The 22,432-nt window shown below is 47.2% G+C and overlaps 3 protein-coding genes across 4 annotated transcripts in view; 2 read left to right on the top strand and 1 right to left on the bottom strand.

The window, feature by feature from the left end:
- Nucleotides 1-825, top strand: part of LOC135511823 (putative pre-mRNA-splicing factor ATP-dependent RNA helicase DHX32) — a 47,787-nt gene extending 46,962 nt beyond the window's left edge. The window contains exon 13 of the mRNA XM_064933301.1: nt 40-825. Within this exon, the coding sequence (XP_064789373.1) occupies nt 40-232 (193 nt within the window). The 3' untranslated portion in view covers nt 233-825. The remainder of the gene's footprint in view (nt 1-39) is intronic.
- On the bottom strand, nt 511-19,864 carry LOC135511824 (protein BCCIP homolog). Its single transcript, XM_064933302.1, has 6 exons — nt 19,671-19,864; nt 19,149-19,304; nt 18,777-18,869; nt 18,106-18,293; nt 10,898-11,066; nt 511-1,253 (listed from the first exon to the last, which is right to left on the bottom strand). Exons 1-6 carry the CDS (start codon nt 19,809-19,811, stop codon nt 1,083-1,085), a joined length of 918 nt encoding a protein of 305 aa, XP_064789374.1. The 5' UTR covers nt 19,812-19,864; the 3' UTR covers nt 511-1,082.
- Nucleotides 19,865-20,101: 237 nt separating this feature from the next.
- Nucleotides 20,102-22,432, top strand: part of LOC135511826 (uroporphyrinogen-III synthase-like) — a 6,591-nt gene continuing 4,260 nt past the window's right edge. Inside the window, exons 1-4 of one of the 2 annotated variants that reach the window (XM_064933304.1) lie at nt 20,102-20,236; nt 20,606-20,691; nt 20,834-20,917; nt 22,185-22,268. In XM_064933304.1, the coding sequence (XP_064789376.1) occupies nt 20,855-20,917; nt 22,185-22,268 (147 nt within the window). In that variant the 5' untranslated portion in view covers nt 20,102-20,236; nt 20,606-20,691; nt 20,834-20,854. Of the gene's footprint in view, nt 20,237-20,602; nt 20,692-20,833; nt 20,918-22,184; nt 22,269-22,432 lie in introns of both variants that reach the window. The other variant, XM_064933303.1, reaches the window with a different exon arrangement.

Here is a 22,432-nt window from a genome sequence, read left to right as displayed (position 1 = left end):
GAGGCCCCTCCCCTCTAACCTTCTCATCTCTCTCTGTAGGTTCATCCAGACGGCTCCTCAGTATTTCTATTACAACCTGCCTCCTAGTGAGAGTAAAGACCTACTACAGCACATTCTGGACCGGGACGGATCTGGACGTAGAGACAAGCAACAGACCCTGACAATCAACAGTAAAGCGGATAAGGACTGCAGTACAGTGGCTGTGTCTTATGACAGATGTGTGCTACAGTGACCTCTGGTGGAGAGCTTCAGCACTGCACCAAACTTCACTGAAAAGACAATCATGTTGATGAGAACAGCGGTTTTCAAACCGCCTCTCGGTGGACACCCAGACTTTTCAATGTTTTTGTATCCCTGAACTATGTCACCTGATTGACTCAGTGATTAGATGAATCAGGTGTGAGCTGTGGAATAGTTCACATATGGAACAGCTGGGGGGGGGGGTCACCCCGAGGAGTATTTTTGAAAACCCCTGGGTTAGATCAACTTCCAAATGACTGACTTGCCGTACACTATTGTTCACATCTTTAATTCAGTCAGGTGGTAACTGCCTTGGTAATACATATTACAGTAAATAATTAACCTATATTCTAAAAGAGTATCACCCCAATAAATGAATCCAGATCCATCAAATCAAGTTTGAACAGCTGATATTCCTTCACAGAAAAATACACCATTTCATTTTTTGGGGGGGAATTGTCACTTGCTCGATAACCCTAATATTGTGTACGAAATCGTTTGTACTGAAATGTTAAAACAATCACTATGTTTTACATGAATCTGTAAATACAGTGCTTTGAACTACGACCGAAGGTCTGAAATTATTTATTTTGTCAAAAGATACATTTTTTTCTAAAAAAAAAAAAAAAAAACTGCTTGATAAAACCGCTGGGGTTTAAAGGGAACCGTTACATAATGACATTATTCTCCGCTGAACACAAACGATTCCAGTGATCCCATTCCTTTCGATGTTTTGTATCGAATTTTACATTTACAAAATAGAATCATCCAGAGGGGCTTGTTTTAAAGACATCAGTCCTGTTTCGTTCCCCAGAGTTTTTTTTCCCACTCTGTGCGGTTGGTCACACGGTCAGGTATTCTTTGAGCTTGTCCATGACGGCTGACATCCTGTCCGCCGGGATGAGCATCACGGTACGCTGCGGCTTCATGGGGACGTCGTCGAAGGACCAGCGCCCGCTCAGGACGCTGTCGGTCTCCTCCTGCACTGAGTAGTGGAACTTCATGGTGGCTTGCTGTAGTGGGGACAAACGGTGGAGACAAGTAAGAAGAGACATTTAACTCACCAAGTGTAGCTTGAGTAGTCCTACAACTACTATATTATATTTTACCCTTTATTTTACTAGGCAAGTCAGTTAAGAACAAATTATTTTTTCAATAACGGCCTAGTGGGGACATGGACAAACGGTCGAGACAAGTAAGAAGAGACATTTAACTCACCAAGTGTAGCTTGAGTAGTCCTACAACTAGTATATTATACCCTTGATTTAACTAGGCAAGTCAGTTAAGAACAAATTCTTATTTTCAATGACGGCCTGGGAACAGTGGGTTAATGACCCCTGAGGCCGCTCCCCTCTAACCACTAGCCACTAGACTACCCCTCTTACCTCTGTTCAGGGGCAGAATGACAGATTTGTACCTTGTCAGCTCGGGGGTTTGAACTTGCAACCTTCCGGTTACTAGTCCAACGCTCTAACCACTAGGCTACCCTGGCGCCCCAGTATAACCTGAGGAAGTTATGAATAGTGACCAGGGTTGGGGGTTGAAATAACAATTCTCTTCATTTGGGACATTTGATAATTGGCTTTAATTTCTGAAGCCATAAGACTCCTGAACAGGTAATTAAATGGCTACCTGGACTATTTACATTGTGTGTGTCCCCCCCAACCCCTCTTTTACGCTGCTGCTACTGTATATAACCTCTCTACTGTATATAGCCTCTCTACTGTATATAGCCTCTCTACTGTATATAACCTCTACTGTCTATAGCCTCTCTACTGTATATACCCTCTCTACTGTATATAGCCTCTCTACTGTATATAACCTCTCTACTGTCTATAGCCTCTCTACTGTATATACCCTCTCTACTGTATATAACCTCTCTACTGTATATAGCCCCTCTACTGTATATAACCTCTCTACTGTATATAGCCTCTCTACTGTATATAACCTCTCTACTGTATATAGCCTCTCTACTGTATATAGCCTCTCTACTGTATATAGCCTCTCTACTGTATATAGCCTCTCTACTGTATATAGCCTCTCTACTGTATATAGCCTCTCTACTGTATATAACCTCTCTACTGTATATAACCTCTCCTGTATATAGCCTCTCTACTGTATATAGCCTCTCTACTGTATATAGCCTCTCTACTGTATATAGCCTCTCTACTGTATATAGCCTCTCTACTGTATATAGCCTCTCTACTGTATATAGCCTCTCTACTGTATATAGCCTCTCTACTGTATATAGCCTCTCTACTGTATATAGCCTCTCTACTGTATATAGCCTCTCTACTGTATATAACCTCTCTACTGTATATAACCTCTCTACTGTATATAACCTCTCTACTGTATATAACCTCTCCTGTATATAGCCTCTCTACTGTATATAGCCTCTACTGTATATAGCCTCTACTGTATATAGCCTCTACTGTATATAGCCTCTCTACTGTATATAGCCTCCCTACTGTATATAGCCTCCCTACTGTATATAACCTCTCTACTGTATATAACCTCTCTACTGTATATAGCCTCTACTGTATATAACCTCTCTACTGTATATAGCCTCTCTACTGTATATAGCCTCTCTACTGTATATAGCCTCTCTACTGTATATAACCTCTCTACTGTATATAACCTCTCTACTGTATATAACCTCTCTACTGTATATAGCCTCTACTGTATATAGCCTCTCTACTGTATATAGCCTCTCTACTGTATATAGCCTCTCTACTGTATATAGCCTCTCTACTGTATATAGCCTCTCTACTGTATATAGCCTCTCTACTGTATATAGCCTCTCTACTGTATATAGCCTCTCTACTGTATATAGCCTCTCTACTGTATATAGCCTCTCTACTGTATATAGCCTCTCTACTGTATATAGCCTCTCTACTGTATATAGCCTCTCTACTGTATATAGCCTCTCTACTGTATATAGCCTCTACTGTATATAGCCTCTCTACTGTATATAACCTCTCTACTGTATATAGCCTCTCTACTGTATATAGCCTCTACTGTATATAGCCTCTACTGTATATAGCCTCTCCTGTATATAGCCTCTACTGTATATAGCCTCCCTACTGTATATAGCCTCCCTACTGTATATAGCCTCCCTACTGTATATAGCCTCCCTACTGTATATAGCCTCCCTACTGTATATAGCCTCTCTACTGTATATAGCCTCCCTACTGTATATAGCCTCCCTACTGTATATAACCTCTCTACTGTATATAACCTCTCTACTGTATATAACCTCTACTGTATATAGCCTCCCTACTGTATATAGCCTCTCTACTGTATATAGCCTCTCTACTGTATATTGCCTCCCTACTGTATATAGCCTCTACTGTATATAACCTCTCTACTGTATATAGCCTCCCTACTGTATATAACCTCTCTACTGTATATAGCCTCTCTACTGTATATAACCTCTCTACTGTATATAACCTCTACTGTATATAACCTCTACTGTATATAACCTCTACTGTATATAGCCTCCCTACTGTATATAGCCTCCCTACTGTATATAGCCTCCCTACTGTATATAGCCTCCCTACTGTATATAGCCTCTCTCCTGTATATAGCCTCTCTACTGTATATAACCTCTACTGTATATAACCTCTCTACTGTATATAGCCTCCCTACTGTATATAGCCTCTACTGTATATAGCCTCCCTACTGTATATAGCCTCCCTACTGTATATAGCCTCCCTACTGTATATAGCCTCCCTACTGTATATAACCTCTCTACTGTATATAGCCTCTCCTGTATATACCCTCTCTACTGTATATAGCCTCCCTACTGTATATAGCCTCTCTACTGTATATAACCTCTCTACTGTATATAGCCTCTCCTGTATATAACCTCTCTACTGTATATAACCTCTCTACTGTATATAGCCTCTCTACTGTATATAACCTCTCTACTGTATATACCCTCTCTACTGTATATAACCTCTCTACTGTATATAGCCTCTCTACTGTATATAGCCTCTCTACTGTATATAACCTCTCTACTGTATATAGCCTCTCTACTGTATATAACCTCTCTACTGTATATAACCTCTCTACTGTATATAGCCTCTCTACTGTATATAACCTCTCTACTGTATATAACCTCTCTACTGTATATAACCTCTCTACTGTATATACCCTCTCTACTGTATATAACCTCTCTACTGTATATAGCCTCTCTACTGTATATAACCTCTCTACTGTATATAGCCTCTCTACTGTATATAACCTCTCTACTGTATATAGCCTCTCTACTGTATATAACCTCTCTACTGTATATAACCTCTCTACTGTATATAGCCTCTCTACTGTATATAGACTGTCTTTTTACTGTCGTTTTATTTCTTTACTTACCTATTGTTCACCTAATACCTTTTTTGCACTGTTGGTTAGAGGGGAGGGGGGGGCAGGTAGTCTAGTGGTTAGAGGGGGGAGGCAGGTAGTCTAGTGGTTAGAGGGGGTGGGAGGGGGAGGCAGGTTGTCTAGTGGTTAGAGGGGGGGGGGCATGTAGCCTAGTGGTTAGAGAGGGGAGGCATGTAGTCTAGTGGTTATAGAGGGGAGGCATGTAGCCTAGTGGTTAGAGAGGGGAGGCAGGTAGTCTAGTGGTTAGAGAGGGGAGGCAGGTAGTCTAGTGGTTAGAGAGGGGAGGCAGGTAGTCTAGTGGTTAGAGAGGGGAGGCAGGTAGTCTAGTGGTTAGAGAGGGGAGGCAGGTAGTCTAGTGGTTAGAGAGGGGAGGCAGGTAGTCTAGTGGTTAGAGGGGGTGGGAGAGGGAGGCAGGTTTTCTAGTGGTTAGAGGGGGAGGCAGGTAGTCTAGTGGTTAGAGAGGGGAGGCATGTAGCCTAGTGGTTATAGAGGGGAGGCATGTAGCCTAGTGGTTTGAGAGGGGAGGCGGGGTAGCCTAGTGGTTAGAGGGGGAGGCAGTGGTTAGAGAGGGGAGGCAGGGTAGCCTAGTGGTTAGAGAGGGGCGGCAGGGTAGCCTGTGGTTAGAGAGGGGCGGCAGGGTAGCCTAGTGGTTAGAGAGGGGAGGCAGGTAGCCTAGTGGTTAGAGAGGGGAGGCAGGTAGCCTAGTGGTTAGAGAGGGGAGGCAGGTAGTCTAGTGGTTAGAGAGGGGAGGCAGGTAGTCTAGTGGTTAGAGAGGGGAGGCAGGTAGTCTAGTGGTTAAAGGGGGGAGGCAGGTAGTCTAGTGGTTAGAGGGGGGACAGGTAGCCTAGTGGTTAGAGGGGAGGCAGGTAGTCTAGTGGTTAGAGAGGGGAGGCAGGTAGTCTAGTGGTTAGAGAGGGGAGGCAGGTAGTCTAGTGGTTAGAGAGGGGAGGCAGGTAGTCTAGTGGTTAGAGAGGGGAGGCAGGTAGTCTAGTGGTTAGAGAGGGGAGGCAGGTAGTCTAGTGGTTAGAGAGGGGAGGCAGGTAGTCTAGTGGTTAGAGAGGGGAGGCAGGTAGTCTAGTGGTTAGAGAGGGGAGGCAGGTAGTCTAGTGGTTAGAGAGGGGAGGCAGGTAGTCTAGTGGTTAGAGAGGGGAGGCAGGTAGTCTAGTGGTTAGAGAGGGGAGGCAGGTAGTCTAGTGGTTAGAGAGGGGAGGCAGGTAGTCTAGTGGTTAGAGAGGGGAGGCAGGTAGTCTAGTGGTTAGAGAGGGGAGGCAGGTAGTCTAGTGGTTAGAGAGGGGAGGCAGGTAGTCTAGTGGTTAGAGAGGGGAGGCAGGTAGTCTAGTGGTTAGAGAGGGGAGGCAGGTAGTCTAGTGGTTAGAGAGGGGAGGCAGGTAGTCTAGTGGTTAGAGAGGGGAGGCAGGTAGTCTAGTGGTTAGAGAGGGGAGGCAGGTAGTCTAGTGGTTAGAGAGGGGAGGCAGGTAGTCTAGTGGTTAGAGAGGGGAGGCAGGTAGTCTAGTGGTTAGAGAGGGGAGGCAGGTAGTCTAGTGGTTAGAGAGGGGAGGCAGGTAGTCTAGTGGTTAGAGAGGGGAGGCAGGTAGTCTAGTGGTTAGAGAGGGGAGGCAGGTAGTCTAGTGGTTAGAGAGGGGAGGCAGGTAGTCTAGTGGTTAGAGAGGGGAGGCAGGTAGTCTAGTGGTTAGAGAGGGGAGGCAGGTAGTCTAGTGGTTAGAGAGGGGAGGCAGGTAGTCTAGTGGTTAGAGAGGGGAGGCAGGTAGTCTAGTGGTTAGAGAGGGGAGGCAGGTAGTCTAGTGGTTAGAGAGGGGAGGCAGGTAGCCTAGTGGTTAGAGGGGGGAGGCAGGTAGCCTTGTGGTTAGAGGGGGGAGGCAGGTAGTCTAGTGGTTAGAGAGGGGCGGCAGGGTAGCCTAGTGGTTAGAGAGGGGAGGCAGGTAGTCTAGTGGTTAGAGAGGGGAGGCAGGTAGCCTAGTGGTTAGAGGGGGTGGGAGGGGGAGGGAGGTTGTCTAGTGGTTAGAGGGGGAGGCAGGTAGTCTAGTGGTTAGTCTAGTGGTTAGAGGGGGTAGGGGTTAGGGGGGAGGGAGGTAGTCTAGTGGTTAGAGGGGGGAGGCAGGTAGTCTAGTGGTTAGAGAGGGAGGCAGGTAGTCTAGTGGTTAGAGGGGAGGCAGGTAGGTGGTTAGAGGGGGGGGGGGGGAGGGAGGTTGTCTAGTGGTTAGAGGGGGGAGGCAGGTAGTCTAGTGGTTAGAGAGGGGAGGCAGGTAGCCTAGTGGTTAGAGGGGGGAGGCAGGTAGCCTTGTGGTTAGAGGGGGGAGGCAGGTAGTCTAGTGGTTAGAGAGGGGAGGCAGGTAGCCTAGTGGTTAGAGGGGGTGGGAGGGGGAGGGAGGTTGTCTAGTGGTTAGAGGGGGGAGGCAGGTAGTCTAGTGGTTAGAGAGGGGAGGCAGGTAGCCTAGTGGTTAGAGGGGGGAGGCAGGTAGCCTTGTGGTTAGAGGGGGAGGCAGGTAGTCTAGTGGTTAGAGAGGGGAGGCAGGTAGCCTAGTGGTTAGAGAGGGGGGGAGGCAGGTAGTCTAGTGGTTAGAGGGGGAGGCAGGTAGTCTAGTGGTTAGAGAGGGGAGGCAGGTAGTCTAGTGGTTAGAGGGGGAGGCAGGTAGTCTAGTGGTTAGAGGGGGAGGCAGGTAGTCTAGTGGTTAGAGAGGGGAGGCAGGTAGTCTAGTGGTTAGAGAGGGGAGGCAGGTAGTCTAGTGGTTAGAGGGGGAGGCAGGTAGTCTAGTCTAGTGGTTAGAGAGGGAGGCAGGTAGTCTAGTGGTTAGAGAGGGGAGGCAGGTAGTCTAGTGGTTAGAGAGGGGAGGCAGGTAGTCTAGTGGTTAGAGAGGGGAGGCAGGTAGTCTAGTGGTTAGAGAGGGGAGGCAGGTAGTCTAGTGGTTAGAGAGGGGAGGCAGGGGAGCCTAGTGGTTAGAGGGGGAGGCAGGTAGTCTAGTGGTTAGAGAGGGGAGGCAGGTAGTCTAGTGGTTAGAGAGGGGAGGCAGGTAGTCTAGTGGTTAGAGAGGGGAGGCAGGTAGTCTAGTGGTTAGAGAGGGGAGGCAGGTAGTCTAGTGGTTAGAGAGGGGAGGCAGGTAGTCTAGTGGTTAGAGAGGGGAGGCAGGTAGTCTAGTGGTTAGAGAGGGGAGGCAGGTAGTCTAGTGGTTAGAGAGGGGAGGCAGGTAGTCTAGTGGTTAGAGAGGGAGGCAGGTAGTCTAGTGGTTAGAGAGGGGAGGCAGGTAGTCTAGTGGTTAGAGAGGGGAGGCAGGTAGTCTAGTGGTTAGAGAGGGGAGGCAGGTAGTCTAGTGGTTAGAGAGGGGAGGCAGGTAGTCTAGTGGTTAGAGAGGGGAGGCAGGTAGTCTAGTGGTTAGAGAGGGGAGGCAGGTAGTCTAGTGGTTAGAGAGGGGAGGCAGGTAGTCTAGTGGTTAGAGAGGGGAGGCAGGTAGTCTAGTGGTTAGAGAGGGGAGGCAGGTAGTCTAGTGGTTAGAGAGGGGAGGCAGGTAGTCTAGTGGTTAGAGAGGGGAGGCAGGTAGTCTAGTGGTTAGAGAGGGGAGGCAGGTAGTCTAGTGGTTAGAGAGGGGAGGCAGGTAGTCTAGTGGTTAGAGAGGGGAGGCAGGTAGTCTAGTGGTTAGAGAGGGGAGGCAGGTAGTCTAGTGGTTAGAGAGGGGAGGCAGGTAGTCTAGTGGTTAGAGAGGGGAGGCAGGTAGTCTAGTGGTTAGAGAGGGAGGCAGGTAGTCTAGTGGTTAGAGAGGGGAGGCAGGTAGTCTAGTGGTTAGAGAGGGAGGCAGGTAGTCTAGTGGTTAGAGAGGGGAGGCAGGTAGTCTAGTGGTTAGAGAGGGGAGGCAGGTAGTCTAGTGGTTAGAGAGGGGAGGCAGGTAGTCTAGTGGTTAGAGAGGGGAGGCAGGTAGTCTAGTGGTTAGAGAGGGGAGGCAGGTAGTCTAGTGGTTAGAGAGGGGAGGCAGGTAGTCTAGTGGTTAGAGAGGGGAGGCAGGTAGTCTAGTGGTTAGAGAGGGGAGGCAGGTAGTCTAGTGGTTAGAGAGGGGAGGCAGGTAGTCTAGTGGTTAGAGAGGGGAGGCAGGTAGTCTAGTGGTTAGAGAGGGGAGGCAGGTAGTCTAGTGGTTAGAGAGGGGAGGCAGGTAGTCTAGTGGTTAGAGAGGGGAGGCAGGTAGTCTAGTGGTTAGAGAGGGGAGGCAGGTAGTCTAGTGGTTAGAGAGGGGGGAGGCAGGTAGTCTAGTGGTTAGAGAGGGGGGAGGCAGGTAGTCTAGTGGTTAGAGGGGGTGGGAGGGGGAGGGAGGTTGTCTAGTGGTTAGAGAGGGGAGGCATGTAGCCTAGCAGTTAGAGAGGGGAGGCAGTTTAGCCTAGTGGTTAGAGAGGGGAGGCAGGTAGTCTAGTGGTTAGAGAGGGGAGGCAGGTAGTCTAGTGGTTAGAGGGGGGGAGGCAGGTAGTCTAGTGGTTAGAGGGGGGGAGGCAGGTAGTCTAGTGGTTAGAGAGGGGAGGCAGGTAGTCTAGTGGTTAGAGAGGGGAGGCAGGTAGTCTAGTGGTTAGAGGGGGGAGGCAGGTAGTCTAGTGGTTAGAGAGGGGAGGCAGGGGAGCCTAGTGGTTAGAGAGGGGGAGGCAGGTAGTCTAGTGGTTAGAGAGGGGAGGCAGGTAGCCTAGTGGTTAGAGAGGGGAGGCAGGTAGTCTAGTGGTTAGAGAGGGGAGGCAGGTAGTCTAGTGGTTAGAGAGGGGAGGCAGGTAGTCTAGTGGTTAGAGAGGGGAGGCAGGTAGTCTAGTGGTTAGAGGGGGGCAGGTAGTCTAGTGGTTAGAGAGGGGCGGCAGGGTAGCCTAGTGGTTAGAGAGGGGAGGCAGGTAGTCTAGTGGTTAGAGAGGGGAGGCATGTAGCCTAGTGGTTAGAGAGGGGAGGCAGGTAGTCTAGTGGTTAGAGAGGGGAGGCAGGTAGTCTAGTGGTTAGAGAGGGGAGGCAGGTAGTCTAGTGGTTAGAGAGGGGAGGCAGGTAGTCTAGTGGTTAGAGAGGGGAGGCAGGTAGTCTAGTGGTTAGAGAGGGGAGGCAGGTAGTCTAGTGGTTAGAGAGGGGAGGCAGGTAGTCTAGTGGTTAGAGAGGGGAGGCAGGTAGTCTAGTGGTTAGAGAGGGGAGGCAGGTAGTCTAGTGGTTAGAGAGGGGAGGCAGGTAGTCTAGTGGTTAGAGAGGGAGGCAGGTAGTCTAGTGGTTAGAGAGGGGAGGCAGGTAGTCTAGTGGTTAGAGAGGGGAGGCAGGTAGTCTAGTGGTTAGAGAGGGGAGGCAGGTAGTCTAGTGGTTAGAGAGGGGAGGCAGGTAGTCTAGTGGTTAGAGAGGGGAGGCAGGTAGTCTAGTGGTTAGAGAGGGGAGGCAGGTAGTCTAGTGGTTAGAGAGGGGAGGCAGGTAGTCTAGTGGTTAGAGAGGGGAGGCAGGTAGTCTAGTGGTTAGAGAGGGGAGGCAGGTAGTCTAGTGGTTAGAGAGGGGAGGCAGGTAGTCTAGTGGTTAGAGAGGGGAGGCAGGTAGTCTAGTGGTTAGAGAGGGGAGGCAGGTAGTCTAGTGGTTAGAGAGGGGAGGCAGGTAGTCTAGTGGTTAGAGAGGGGAGGCAGGTAGTCTAGTGGTTAGAGAGGGGAGGCAGGTAGTCTAGTGGTTAGAGAGGGGGGAGGCAGGTAGTCTAGTGGTTAGAGGGGGTGGGAGGGGGAGGGAGGTTGTCTAGTGGTTAGAGAGGGGAGGCATGTAGCCTAGCGGTTAGAGAGGGGAGGCAGTTTAGCCTAGTGGTTAGAGAGGGGAGGCAGGTAGTCTAGTGGTTAGAGAGGGGAGGCAGGTAGTCTAGTGGTTAGAGGGGGGAGGCAGGTAGTCTAGTGGTTAGAGAGGGGAGGCAGGGGAGCCTAGTGGTTAGAGAGGGGGAGGCAGGTAGTCTAGTGGTTAGAGAGGGGAGGCAGGTAGCCTAGTGGTTAGAGAGGGGAGGCAGGTAGTCTAGTGGTTAGAGAGGGGAGGCAGGGGAGCCTAGTGGTTAGAGGGGGGGAGGCAGGTAGTCTAGTGGTTAGAGGGGAGGCAGTGGTTAGTGGTTAGAGCGTTGGACTAGTAACTGAAAGGTTGCTGGATCGAATCCCTGAGCTGACAAGGTAAAAATCTGTCGTTCTGCCCCCATGAACAAGGCAGTTAACCCACTGTTCCCCGGTAGGCCGTCGTTGTAAATACAAATTTGATCTTAACTGACTTACCAAGTTAAATAAATAAAAGTTTTAAAAAAAAAGTTAAAACCTCATAGAAGAACTCCTCCTCTGCGTTGACGAAGGTGAGCTCGTCCTTCGGCGGGGCTCCTCGGGCAGTGCCGGTCTTGGAGGGATCCTTATAGGTCTTACTGATCATCAGGCAGTAATGACACTTCCCACTGGGCTTGTTGCTGCTCTGGGCTTCTGCCAACTCCTCCCTGGAAACAGCCAATCAATGATGTGGTTTATGGTTTTAATAGTAGGGTATTTCCATCTTCTTTTCATAGATAATACATACATGGAATTAAATTTTGTACAACAACAACTATGTCAATGATTTTTTGCGTTTGTTTATCCGGGGTAAAGTGACCCATATCTGAGACGAGCAGTTACATAAAGGTCCTTGTTAAGAAGGGTTCATCTACAGTAGCATACCCATAATGCATAGCAGGTGATTGACAGTGAACACAACGGTACATCGCCTGAGCGACACTACAGTAATCTGAGAGCGTGTCTTGTTGACAGTACAGTAATCTGAGAGCGTGTCTTGTTGACAGTACAGTAATCTGAGAGCGTGTCTTGTTGACACTACAGTAATCTGAGAGTGTCTTGTTGACAGTACAGTAATCTGAGAGCGTGTCTTGTTGACAGTACAGTAATCTGAGAGCGTGTCTTGTTGACAGTACAGTAATCTGAGAGTGTCTTGTTGACAGTACAGTAATCTGAGAGTGTCTTGTTGACAGTACAGTAATCTGAGAGCGCGTCTTGTTGACAGTACAGTAATCTGAGAGTGTCTTGTTGACACTACAGTAATCTGAGAGCGTGTCTTGTTGACAGTACAGTAATCTGAGAGTGTCTTGTTGACACTACAGTAATCTGAGAGCGTGTCTTGTTGACAGTACAGTAATCTGAGAGCGCGTCTTGTTGACAGTACAGTAATCTGAGAGCGCGTCTTGTTGACAGTACAGTAATCTGAGAGTGTCTTGTTGACACTACAGTAATCTGAGAGCGTGTCTTGTTGACAGTACAGTAATCTGAGAGTGTCTTGTTGACACTACAGTAATCTGAGAGCGTGTCTTGTTGACACTACAGTAATCTGAGAGTGTCTTGTTGACACTACAGTAATCTGAGAGCGTGTCTTGTTGACAGTACAGTAATCTGAGAGTGTCTTGTTGACACTACAGTAATCTGAGAGCGTGTCTTGTTGACACTACAGTAATCTGAGAGCGCGTCTTGTTGACACTACAGTAATCTGAGAGTGTCTTGTTGACACTACAGTAATCTGAGAGCGTGTCTTGTTGACAGTACAGTAATCTGAGAGCGCGTCTTGTTGACACTACAGTAATCTGAGAGCGCGTCTTGTTGACACTACAGTAATCTGAGAGTGTCTTGTTGACACTACAGTAATCTGAGAGCGTGTCTTGTTGACACTACAGTAATCTGAGAGCGCGTCTTGTTGACACTACAGTAATCTGAGAGCGCGTCTTGTTGACACTACAGTAATCTGAGAGCGCGTCTTGTTGACAGTACAGTAATCTGAGAGCGCGTCTTGTTGACAGTACAGTAATCTGAGAGCGCGTCTTGTTGACACTACAGTAATCTGAGAGCGTGTCTTGTTGACACTACAGTAATCTGAGAGCGTGTCTTGTTGACACTACAGTAATCTGAGCGCGTCTTGTTGACAGTACAGTAATCTGAGAGCGCGTCTTGTTGACACTACAGTAATCTGAGAGCGCGTCTTGTTGACACTACAGTAATCTGAGAGCGCGTCTTGTTGACACTACAGTAATCTGAGAGCGCGTCTTGTTGACACTACAGTAATCTGAGAGCGCGTCTTGTTGACACTACAGTAATCTGAGAGCGCGTCTTGTTGACAGTACAGTAATCTGAGAGCGCGTCTTGTTGACAGTACAGTAATCTGAGAGCGCGTCTTGTTGACACTACAGTAATCTGAGAGCGCGTCTTGTTGACACTACAGTAATCTGAGAGCGCGTCTTGTTGACACTACAGTAATCTGAGAGCGCGTCTTGTTGACACTACAGTAATCTGAGAGCGCGTCTTGTTGACACTACAGTAATCTGAGAGCGCGTCTTGTTGACAGTAATCTGAGAGCGTCTTGTTGACAGTAATCTGAGAGCGTCTTGTTGACAGTAATCTGAGAGCGCGTCTTGTTGACAGTAATCTGAGAGCGCGTCTTGTTGACAGTAATCTGAGAGCGCGTCTTGTTGACAGTAATCTGAGAATCTGAGCGTCTTGTTGACAGTAATCTGAGAGCGCGTCTTGTTGTTGACAGTAATCTGAGAGCGCGTCTTGTTGACAGTAATCTGAGAGCGCGTCTTGTTGACAGTAATCTGAGAGCGCGTCTTGTTGACAGTAATCTGAGAGCGCGTCTTGTTGACAGTAATCTGAGAGCGCGTCTTGTTGACAGTAATCTGAGAGCGCGTCTTGTTGACAGTAATCTGAGAGCGCGTCTTGTTGACAGTAATCTGAGAGCGCGTCTTGTTGACAGTAATCTGAGAGCGCGTCTTGTTGACAGTAATCTGAGAGCGCGTCTTGTTGACAGTAATCTGAGAGCGCGTCTTGTTGACAGTAATCTGAGAGCGCGTCTTGTTGACAGTAATCTGAGAGCGCGTCTTGTTGACAGTAATCTGAGAGCGCGTCTTGTTGACAGTAATCTGAGAGCGCGTCTTGTTGACAGTAATCTGAGAGCGCGTCTTGTTGACAGTAATCTGAGAGCGCGTCTTGTTGACAGTAATCTGAGAGCGTCTTGTTGACAGTAATCTGAGAGCGCGTCTTGTTGACAGTAATCTGAGAGCGCGTCTTGTTGACAGTAATCTGAGAGCGCGTCTTGTTGACAGTAATCTGAGAGCGCGTCTTGTTGACAGTAATCTGAGAGCGCGTCTTGTTGACAGTAATCTGAGAGCGCGTCTTGTTGACAGTAATCTGAGAGCGCGTCTTGTTGACAGTAATCTGAGAGCGCGTCTTGTTGACAGTAATCTGAGAGCGCGTCTTGTTGACAGTAATCTGAGAGCGCGTCTTGTTGACAGTAATCTGAGAGCGCGTCTTGTTGACAGTAATCTGAGAGCGCGTCTTGTTGACAGTAATCTGAGAGCGCGTCTTGTTGACAGTAATCTGAGAGCGCGTCTTGTTGACAGTAATCTGAGAGCGCGTCTTGTTGACAGTAATCTGAGAGCGCGTCTTGTTGACAGTAATCTGAGAGCGCGTCTTGTTGACAGTAATCTGAGAGCGCGTCTTGTTGACAGTAATCTGAGAGCGCGTCTTGTTGACAGTAATCTGAGAGCGCGTCTTGTTGACAGTAATCTGAGAGCGCGTCTTGTTGACAGTAATCTGAGAGCGCGTCTTGTTGACAGTAATCTGAGAGCGCGTCTTGTTGACAGTAATCTGAGAGCGCGTCTTGTTGACAGTAATCTGAGAGCGCGTCTTGTTGACAGTAATCTGAGAGCGCGTCTTGTTGACAGTAATCTGAGAGCGCGTCTTGTTGACAGTAATCTGAGAGCGCGTCTTGTTGACAGTAATCTGAGAGCGCGTCTTGTTGACAGTAATCTGAGAGCGCGTCTTGTTGACAGTAATCTGAGAGCGCGTCTTGTTGACAGTAATCTGAGAGCGCGTCTTGTTGACAGTAATCTGAGAGCGCGTCTTGTTGACAGTAATCTGAGAGCGCGTCTTGTTGACAGTAATCTGAGAGCGCGTCTTGTTGACAGTAATCTGAGAGCGCGTCTTGTTGACAGTAATCTGAGAGCGCGTCTTGTTGACAGTAATCTGAGAGCGCGTCTTGTTGACAGTAATCTGAGAGCGCGTCTTGTTGACAGTAATCTGAGAGCGCGTCTTGTTGACAGTAATCTGAGAGCGTCTTGTTGACAGTAATCTGAGAGCGCGTCTTGTTGACAGTAATCTGAGAGCGCGTCTTGTTGACAGTAATCTGAGAGCGCGTCTTGTTGACAGTAATCTGAGAGCGCGTCTTGTTGACAGTAATCTGAGAGCGCGTCTTGTTGACAGTAATCTGAGAGCGCGTCTTGTTGACAGTAATCTGAGAGCGCGTCTTGTTGACAGTAATCTGAGAGCGCGTCTTGTTGACAGTAATCTGAGAGCGCGTCTTGTTGACAGTAATCTGAGAGCGTCTTGTTGACAGTAATCTGAGCGCGTCTTGTTGACAGTAATCTGAGAGCGCGTCTTGTTGACAGTAATCTGAGAGCGCGTCTTGTTGACAGTAATCTGAGAGCGTCTTGTTGACAGTAATCTGAGAGCGCGTCTTGTTGACAGTAATCTGAGAGCGCGTCTTGTTGACAGTAATCTGAGAGCGCGTCTTGTTGACAGTAATCTGAGAGCGCGTCTTGTTGACAGTAATCTGAGAGCGCGTCTTGTTGACAGTAATCTGAGAGCGCGTCTTGTTGACAGTAATCTGAGAGCGCGTCTTGTTGACAGTAATCTGAGAGCGCGTCTTGTTGACAGTAATCTGAGAGCGCGTCTTGTTGACAGTAATCTGAGAGCGCGTCTTGTTGACAGTAATCTGAGAGCGCGTCTTGTTGACAGTAATCTGAGAGCGCGTCTTGTTGACAGTAATCTGAGAGCGCGTCTTGTTGACAGTAATCTGAGAGCGCGTCTTGTTGACAGTAATCTGAGAGCGCGTCTTGTTGACAGTAATCTGAGAGCGCGTCTTGTTGACAGTAATCTGAGAGCGCGTCTTGTTGACAGTAATCTGAGAGCGCGTCTTGTTGACAGTAATCTGAGAGCGCGTCTTGTTGACAGTAATCTGAGAGCGCGTCTTGTTGACAGTAATCTGAGAGCGCGTCTTGTTGACAGTAATCTGAGAGCGCGTCTTGTTGACAGTAATCTGAGAGCGCGTCTTGTTGACAGTAATCTGAGAGCGCGTCTTGTTGACAGTAATCTGAGAGCGCGTCTTGTTGACAGTAATCTGAGAGCGCGTCTTGTTGACAGTAATCTGAGAGCGCGTCTTGTTGACAGTAATCTGAGAGCGCGTCTTGTTGACAGTATTCTGAGAGTGTCTTGTTGACAGTAATCTGAGTGTCTTGTTGACAGTAATCTAAGAGTGTCTTGTTGACACTACAGTAATCTGAGAGCATGTCTTGTTGACACTACAGTAATCTGCAACAGAACATTTTTGTAACATTATGAAATGTAAAACAAAAAAACAGAGTTTCTTATTGGACAACTGCAGGTAGTCCATCCTTGTTTCGGGATGTTTTCTTTGGTTTTGTGACCCTAATGAACATGACCCAGGTGGGATAACTGAAAGAGAAGGTAACTGGACTGTTTGGAGGAGCAGGGTGATCTGTGGGGGTTAGACAGACTCACTGTAACTGTTTGTGGAGAGGCAGGGCGATCTGTGGGGGTTAGACAGACTCACTGTAACTGTTTGTGGAGAGGCAGGGCGATCTGTGGGGGTTAGACAGACTCACTGTAACTGTTTGTGGAGAGGCAGGGCGATCTGTGGGGGTTAGACAGACTCACTGTAACTGTTTGTGGAGAGGCAGGGCGATCTGTGGGGGTTAGACAGACTCACTGTAACTGTTTGTGGAGAGGCAGGGCGATCTGTGGGGGTTAGACAGACTCACTGTAACTGCTTGTGGAGAGGCAGGGTGATCTGTGGGGGTTAGACAGACTCACTGTAACTGTTTGTGGAGAGGCAGGGTGATCTGTGGGGGTTAGACAGACTCACTGTAGCTGTTTGTGGAGAGGCAGGGTGATCTGTGGGGGTTAGACAGACTCACTGTAACTGTTTGTGGAGAGGCAGGGCGATCTGTGGGGGTTAGACAGACTCACTGTAACTGTTTGTGGAGAGGCAGGGCGATCTGTGGGGGTTAGACAGACTCACTGTAACTGTTTGTGGAGAGGCAGGGTGATCTGTGGGGGTTAGAGAGACTCACTGTAACTGTTTGTGGAGAGGCAGGGTGATCTGTGGGGGTTAGACAGACTCACTGTAACTGTTTGTGGAGAGGCAGGGTTATCTGTGGGGGTTAGACAGACTCACTGTAACTGTTTGTGGAGAGGCAGGGTGATCTGTGGGGGACAGACTTGTAACTGTTTGTGGACAGGGTGACTGTGGGGGTTAGACAGACTCACTGTAACTGTTTGTGGAGAGGCAGGGTGATCTGTGGGGGTTAGACAGACTCACTGTAACTGTTTGTGGAGAGGCAGGGTGATCTGTGGGGGTTAGACAGACTCACTGTAACTGTTTGTGGAGAGGCAGGGCGATCTGTGGGGGTTAGGGTTAGACAGACTCACTGTAGCTGTTTAGAGTGGCAGGGCGATCTGTGGGGGTTAGACAGACTCACTGTAGCTGTTTAGAGGGGCAGGGCAATCTGTGGGGGTTAGGGTTTGACAGACTCACTGTAGCTGTTTTGAGTGGCAGGGCGATCTGTGGGGGTTAGGGTTAGACAGACTCACTGTCGCTGTTTAGAGTGGCAGGGCGATCTGTGGGGGTTAGACAGAGTCACTGTAGCTGTTTAGAGTGGCAGGGCGATCTGTGGGGGTTAGGGTTAGACAGACTCACTGTAGCTTTTTAGAGTGGCAGGGCGATCTGTGGGGGTTAGACAGACTCACTGTAGCTGTTTAGAGTGGCAGGGCAATCTGTGGGGGTTAGGGTTTGACAGACTCACTGTAGCTGTTTTGAGTGGCAGGGCGATCTGTGGGGGTTCGGGTTAGACAGAGACTCACTGTAGCTGTTTGTGGAGTGGCAGGGCGATCTGTGGGGGTTAGACAGACTCACTGTAGCTGTTTAGAGGGGCAGGGCGATCTGTGGGGGTTAGGGTTAGACAGAGTCACTGTAGCTGTTTAGAGGGGCAGGGTGATCTGTGGGGGTTAGGGTTAGACAGACTCACTGTAGCTGTTTAGAGGGGCAAGGCGATCTATGGGGGTTAGACAGACTCACTGTAGCTATTTAGAGGGGCAGGGTGATCTGTGGGGGTTAGACAGAGACTCACTGTAACTGTTTGTGGAGAAGCAGGGCGATCTGTGGGGGTTAGGGTTAGACAGAGACTCACTGTAGCTGTTTGTGGAGTGGCAGGGCGATCTGTGGGGGTTAGGGTTAGACAGACTCACTGTAGCTGTTTAGAGGGGCAGGATGATCTGTGGGGGTTCGGGTTAGACAGGGACTCACTGTAGCTGTTTGTGGAGTGGCAGGATGATCTGTGGGGGTTCGGGTTAGACAGGGACTCACTGTAGCTGTTTGTGGAGAGGCAGGGCGATCTGTGGGGTCAGGGTTAGACAGGGACTCACTGTAGTTGTTTGTGGAGAGGCAGGGCGATCTGTGGGGGCACGTTGATGAACCTCTCGCTGAGCAGCAGTCCCACAGGCTTAGTGGTGTCGTTGAGGACCTTCTCCAGATCGTCTGTCACACTATGGGGACAACTCTTCTCACACTGACCCAGGATCAGATCCTTTACCTCCTCCACACACTGGACACCCTGTGGACGGATCAGAACACAGTTACTAACAGATAGACCTTTTCACCAGACTGCCGTGATTGGTCAAAATGCAGGCTAGTGCAGTAGGCAGGAAGAGGAAGTGGGCTACTACATTGAAGTCTATGGAAAACAGATCTTAACCTCAAGGTCGTCCTTTTAAAATTTCAGATTCAGACAGAGAGAAGAGTGAACAACAATGTATTTTGTCTCGTAACATCTCATTGGTTGAGAAAGTGTCAAGTTAAGTGATTTCATAGATCATATATTTTTATTTTATTTAACTTGGCAAGTCAGTTATAAGAACAAATTCTTATTTACAATGACGGCCTACAGGGGAACAGTGGGTTAACTGCCTTGTTCAGGGGCAGATCGACAGATGTTTACCTTGTCAGCTCCGGGATTCGATCTAGCAACCTTTCGGTTACTGGCCCAACCCTGTAGGCTACCTGCCACCCCAAATTGACAACATCGGACTGTACCTACCTTTCTCTCAGTGAGGTTGAGCATGCTGATGAAACCAAACACCTCATCGGCTGGATCCTCATCATCATCACTGTCCTCTGGCACCTCTGCTTGCTGACAACAAAACATGCAGAAAGACATACATGATGCTACTGAATTCATATAAATTGTTCTCCGTTGGATGTGGGAGAAGGAAACTGGAGCTAGAAATACAAGCATTTCCCTACACCCACAATAACATCTGCTAAACATGTATGTGACGAATACAACTGATTTGAAGAGAGCATATGTGTATAATCATATTTTGGGAGTTTAATATGATGCGTTGAATTGTATGATGCATACATATTGTGATGGTCTGGTCTGATAGACTCAACGCGTCTGGTTTCTTACCCTGATGACGCTTCCAATATGATTCTGCTGGATGAGGAGATCGGTCAACTCGGATGTATTGACACGAGCCTTCAGAAACAGCTGTTGCATGAGTTTCTTGACCCCGTTGTAGTCATTGTGAGTAATGGTATGGGCCTCAAAGTCTACAATGACCTCCTGGAATCAAACAAAAAGGTTGTTAATACAAGTCCCGACTCCCGAGACAATGTTTTGGACTTGATGGGGACGGTTTTAGTGTCAATACTGGTATCGATTGTTTTGTTTGTCTAAACTACTCTTCTGGTTTTAAGTGTGTAAATGTCCATGCACTTCACTATTTAGCTAGTTTAAAACTCTGAAGTGACCGACTGGCTATGTTTAGCATGTCCCTAACATACTTAACCATTGTTAACTAGATTGATATGAACAACAGTTGTTTGCTAAAAAGCTAGCTATCTATCTCACCCATCTAACACGTTTAGCCAGTGCTAGCTAGCCTGCTAGGCCAGGAATATAGCCAGTTCACTAGACACATTATCGTACTTCATTGATCTCCTCTTCTGATCCGCTGTCATTCTCTAATGAATCACCGTCGTTTTCCAATCCTTCATCAGAGCTGTTATCCTCACTATCAGCGGGATTTTCTCCAATTCCAACTGCTCGTCTTTTCGCTGAAGAAGCCATGCTGCCAAAACAGATACCACGCGTATGTGGAAAGGGATTAAAGTGGAGTTGGTGTACTGAGAAACTGAGACACTGTAGCGGCCATTTTGGATCAATTGTTGCATGCTTCATTATGCTTGGAAAGCCCGTGTGCAGAACCGCAATGGTGTCCGGTTACTCACGCTGACAGCAGAATGGAATAAACCATTTTGATCATAAGGGATATATATATATTGTATTTGTAAATTATATTTAAAATATGGTCGAATATTGTTTACTGAACTGTTCCAGAAGAAAAAAAACTATTACTTTCTATAATTGTAACTGTAGTGATAAAATTCATTGTTATTGCTCAAGTATTATGCTAACAAAACATGACTATTTTGATGTCCCCTATTTCCTCGTTTTAGTAGTAGCCATGAAGCCAGCTGGAGTAAGAGCTCGAGGTACAGTGTTTGTGTACATCCAATTATTGTTGATTTTTCTACGGTTTCTGTAAATTTTCTGTTGACTTGAAAACGAAAACGAGTTAGCTCAATAATTAAGCATGATAATTATTGTGTGTGCAGTTATTGTTTTATGGTTGCGCCAACGAAGCCAAGTAATGTGTCGCGTTGGCTCAGAAGTGACAGCTCCATATTTGAATTGTATTGCATAACATAACAACATTGCAAGTACATAAAACGTACAGTATACTGGTGCATGAGAGACCCGAGCTCTACAGCTGACTGAATAACACCGCATGCCTCTAATTGATAAATGGTCCGAGCTATGAAAACAGTTGATTCATGGCTCAACATCATTGTTATCAGTAGGCGACATATGACAGGCGCTGGGTGTAACGTTAGCCCTCTACGGGTTCCACCCCCGTAAACCTTCTGTCCTGAAGCTACTGCACCGGGTCAGTCATTCAGTTTATAATCTTACTAAATAGTGTAAATCTGCATTCAGTGGATTTTTTTTTAATGTGTTAACGATTTTCATCATTGACCTCGTTGCAGACGGTAACATTAAGTTGTATCCCTTCTTGTCTTATTCCACAGGGCTCTGAGTCATCTGTCGAAATGCATGTATTGCTTCTGAAAGAACCAAGAGAGGGAGGCTCTGGACCAGATCCTTACATCAAGGTACAGTAGAGAAAAATCTTTTGTATTGATATTTGCAGCTTGCATGTGCATTATATTCTGTTCTATTCAACCCTATTCTATTATACTCTACACCTATTATAATGCATTATAGGACGGGTGGTTCTAATCCTGAATGCTGATTGGTTAAAACCGCAGTCCAGCCGATGTCTGTTCCATAAATTACCACCAGCTAAATCTATGATGTTAAAATGCCTATTTACTCTGTTCCATCTGATTGCGCAATCAACCGTCTCATCAGCCCAGCCAGGCAATTTATAAACTTGATCTCCGCTATAAAAATACATTATCTCACCATTTCTTTTAGACTAACATTTAGTTTCCAACAGCGGAGGTTTTATATAAACCTTGTCTGTCTTTCCGACATTTGCAACATTGTTTCAATATTCAAATTCTATCTCCAGCTGACCCATAGTTTTGAACATGTTGGGAGTCGTGACGATACAGACAGGCAGGCAGCGTTTCTCAGCCAGTCTAAATAATGCATCAGCTGGCATCATTTTTTATGGATATATATATATTGTACAAACAGGTCAAACAAAACGAAATGCAGCTCGTTTGCAGTGTTTCCAGCTTCAGTTTGAAGTGATTGTGTTTAGCTGTGTTGCTGGTTAGCTCCTCTGAACAACAGTGTCCTCACAAGAGAGCACATCTTCTATGCCAGGTGAAATCGGGTCTCATTAGCTCATTGTTATGGATGTATCCAAATAAATGTCACTAGAAAACAGCTGAAACAAATGTAAATGCAGCTACTTTGCTGTTATTCTGTTTGCGCTTTTTGACCTAGCTGTCCGTAGTTGGCAAGCTAGCAAGTGTAACAGTATAAATTTAGACCGTCCGTTCATTGATACAGAACAAAAAGACTGAACGACTGGGTCGGGTCTCTAGCAACCAAACCGACAGAACGAACGATCAACCAGCTTGGGTAGCAACCATAGATTTGTATCGGGACTATATCTTGCGGAAGGATGAAATATCATGAATAAATTCATCAATATATATATTTTTTTAATGAAAATATGTGAATCATTATTTGAATGTGTTGGTAACCCGTTGTATAAAAGTGATCGTGCCCTCGAAGCCGGTGTTTTGGTGGATATATTGTAAACAAATGTGCCAATAACAAACACCCGTCACAATATATCTTCGAAACACCGGCTTCTCGGGCATTATAACCTAAATGTATAAGGGTGACTGTGTAACAGTGAAATTGATTTGATTTCCAGAGCTCTCAACTTTGCGTTTACAGGAGCTGGCATCGCGTGGACACGAAGCAACCTTAATTCCTGTGTTGTCGTTTACATTTGTTTCCTTGAACACATTGTCAGACAAGGTGAATACCATTTATTTAAAATCAAAGTGTTGATTTGAAGATCGAAAGTTTGGTAACATTTTACTGGGACACCATGAGCATCATAACCGTCAAAATATGTCATAATAACAGCTGACATAACCTGTCATAATATGGTTATAACACTTATGACACATATATATTTA

Source organism: Oncorhynchus masou, chromosome 24 (assembly GCF_036934945.1).
Source record: "Oncorhynchus masou masou isolate Uvic2021 chromosome 24, UVic_Omas_1.1, whole genome shotgun sequence".
NCBI lineage: Eukaryota > Metazoa > Chordata > Actinopteri > Salmoniformes > Salmonidae > Oncorhynchus > Oncorhynchus masou.
The sequence above is the reverse complement of the archived record's forward strand: the minus strand, read 5'-3'. Positions and strand labels throughout refer to the sequence as shown.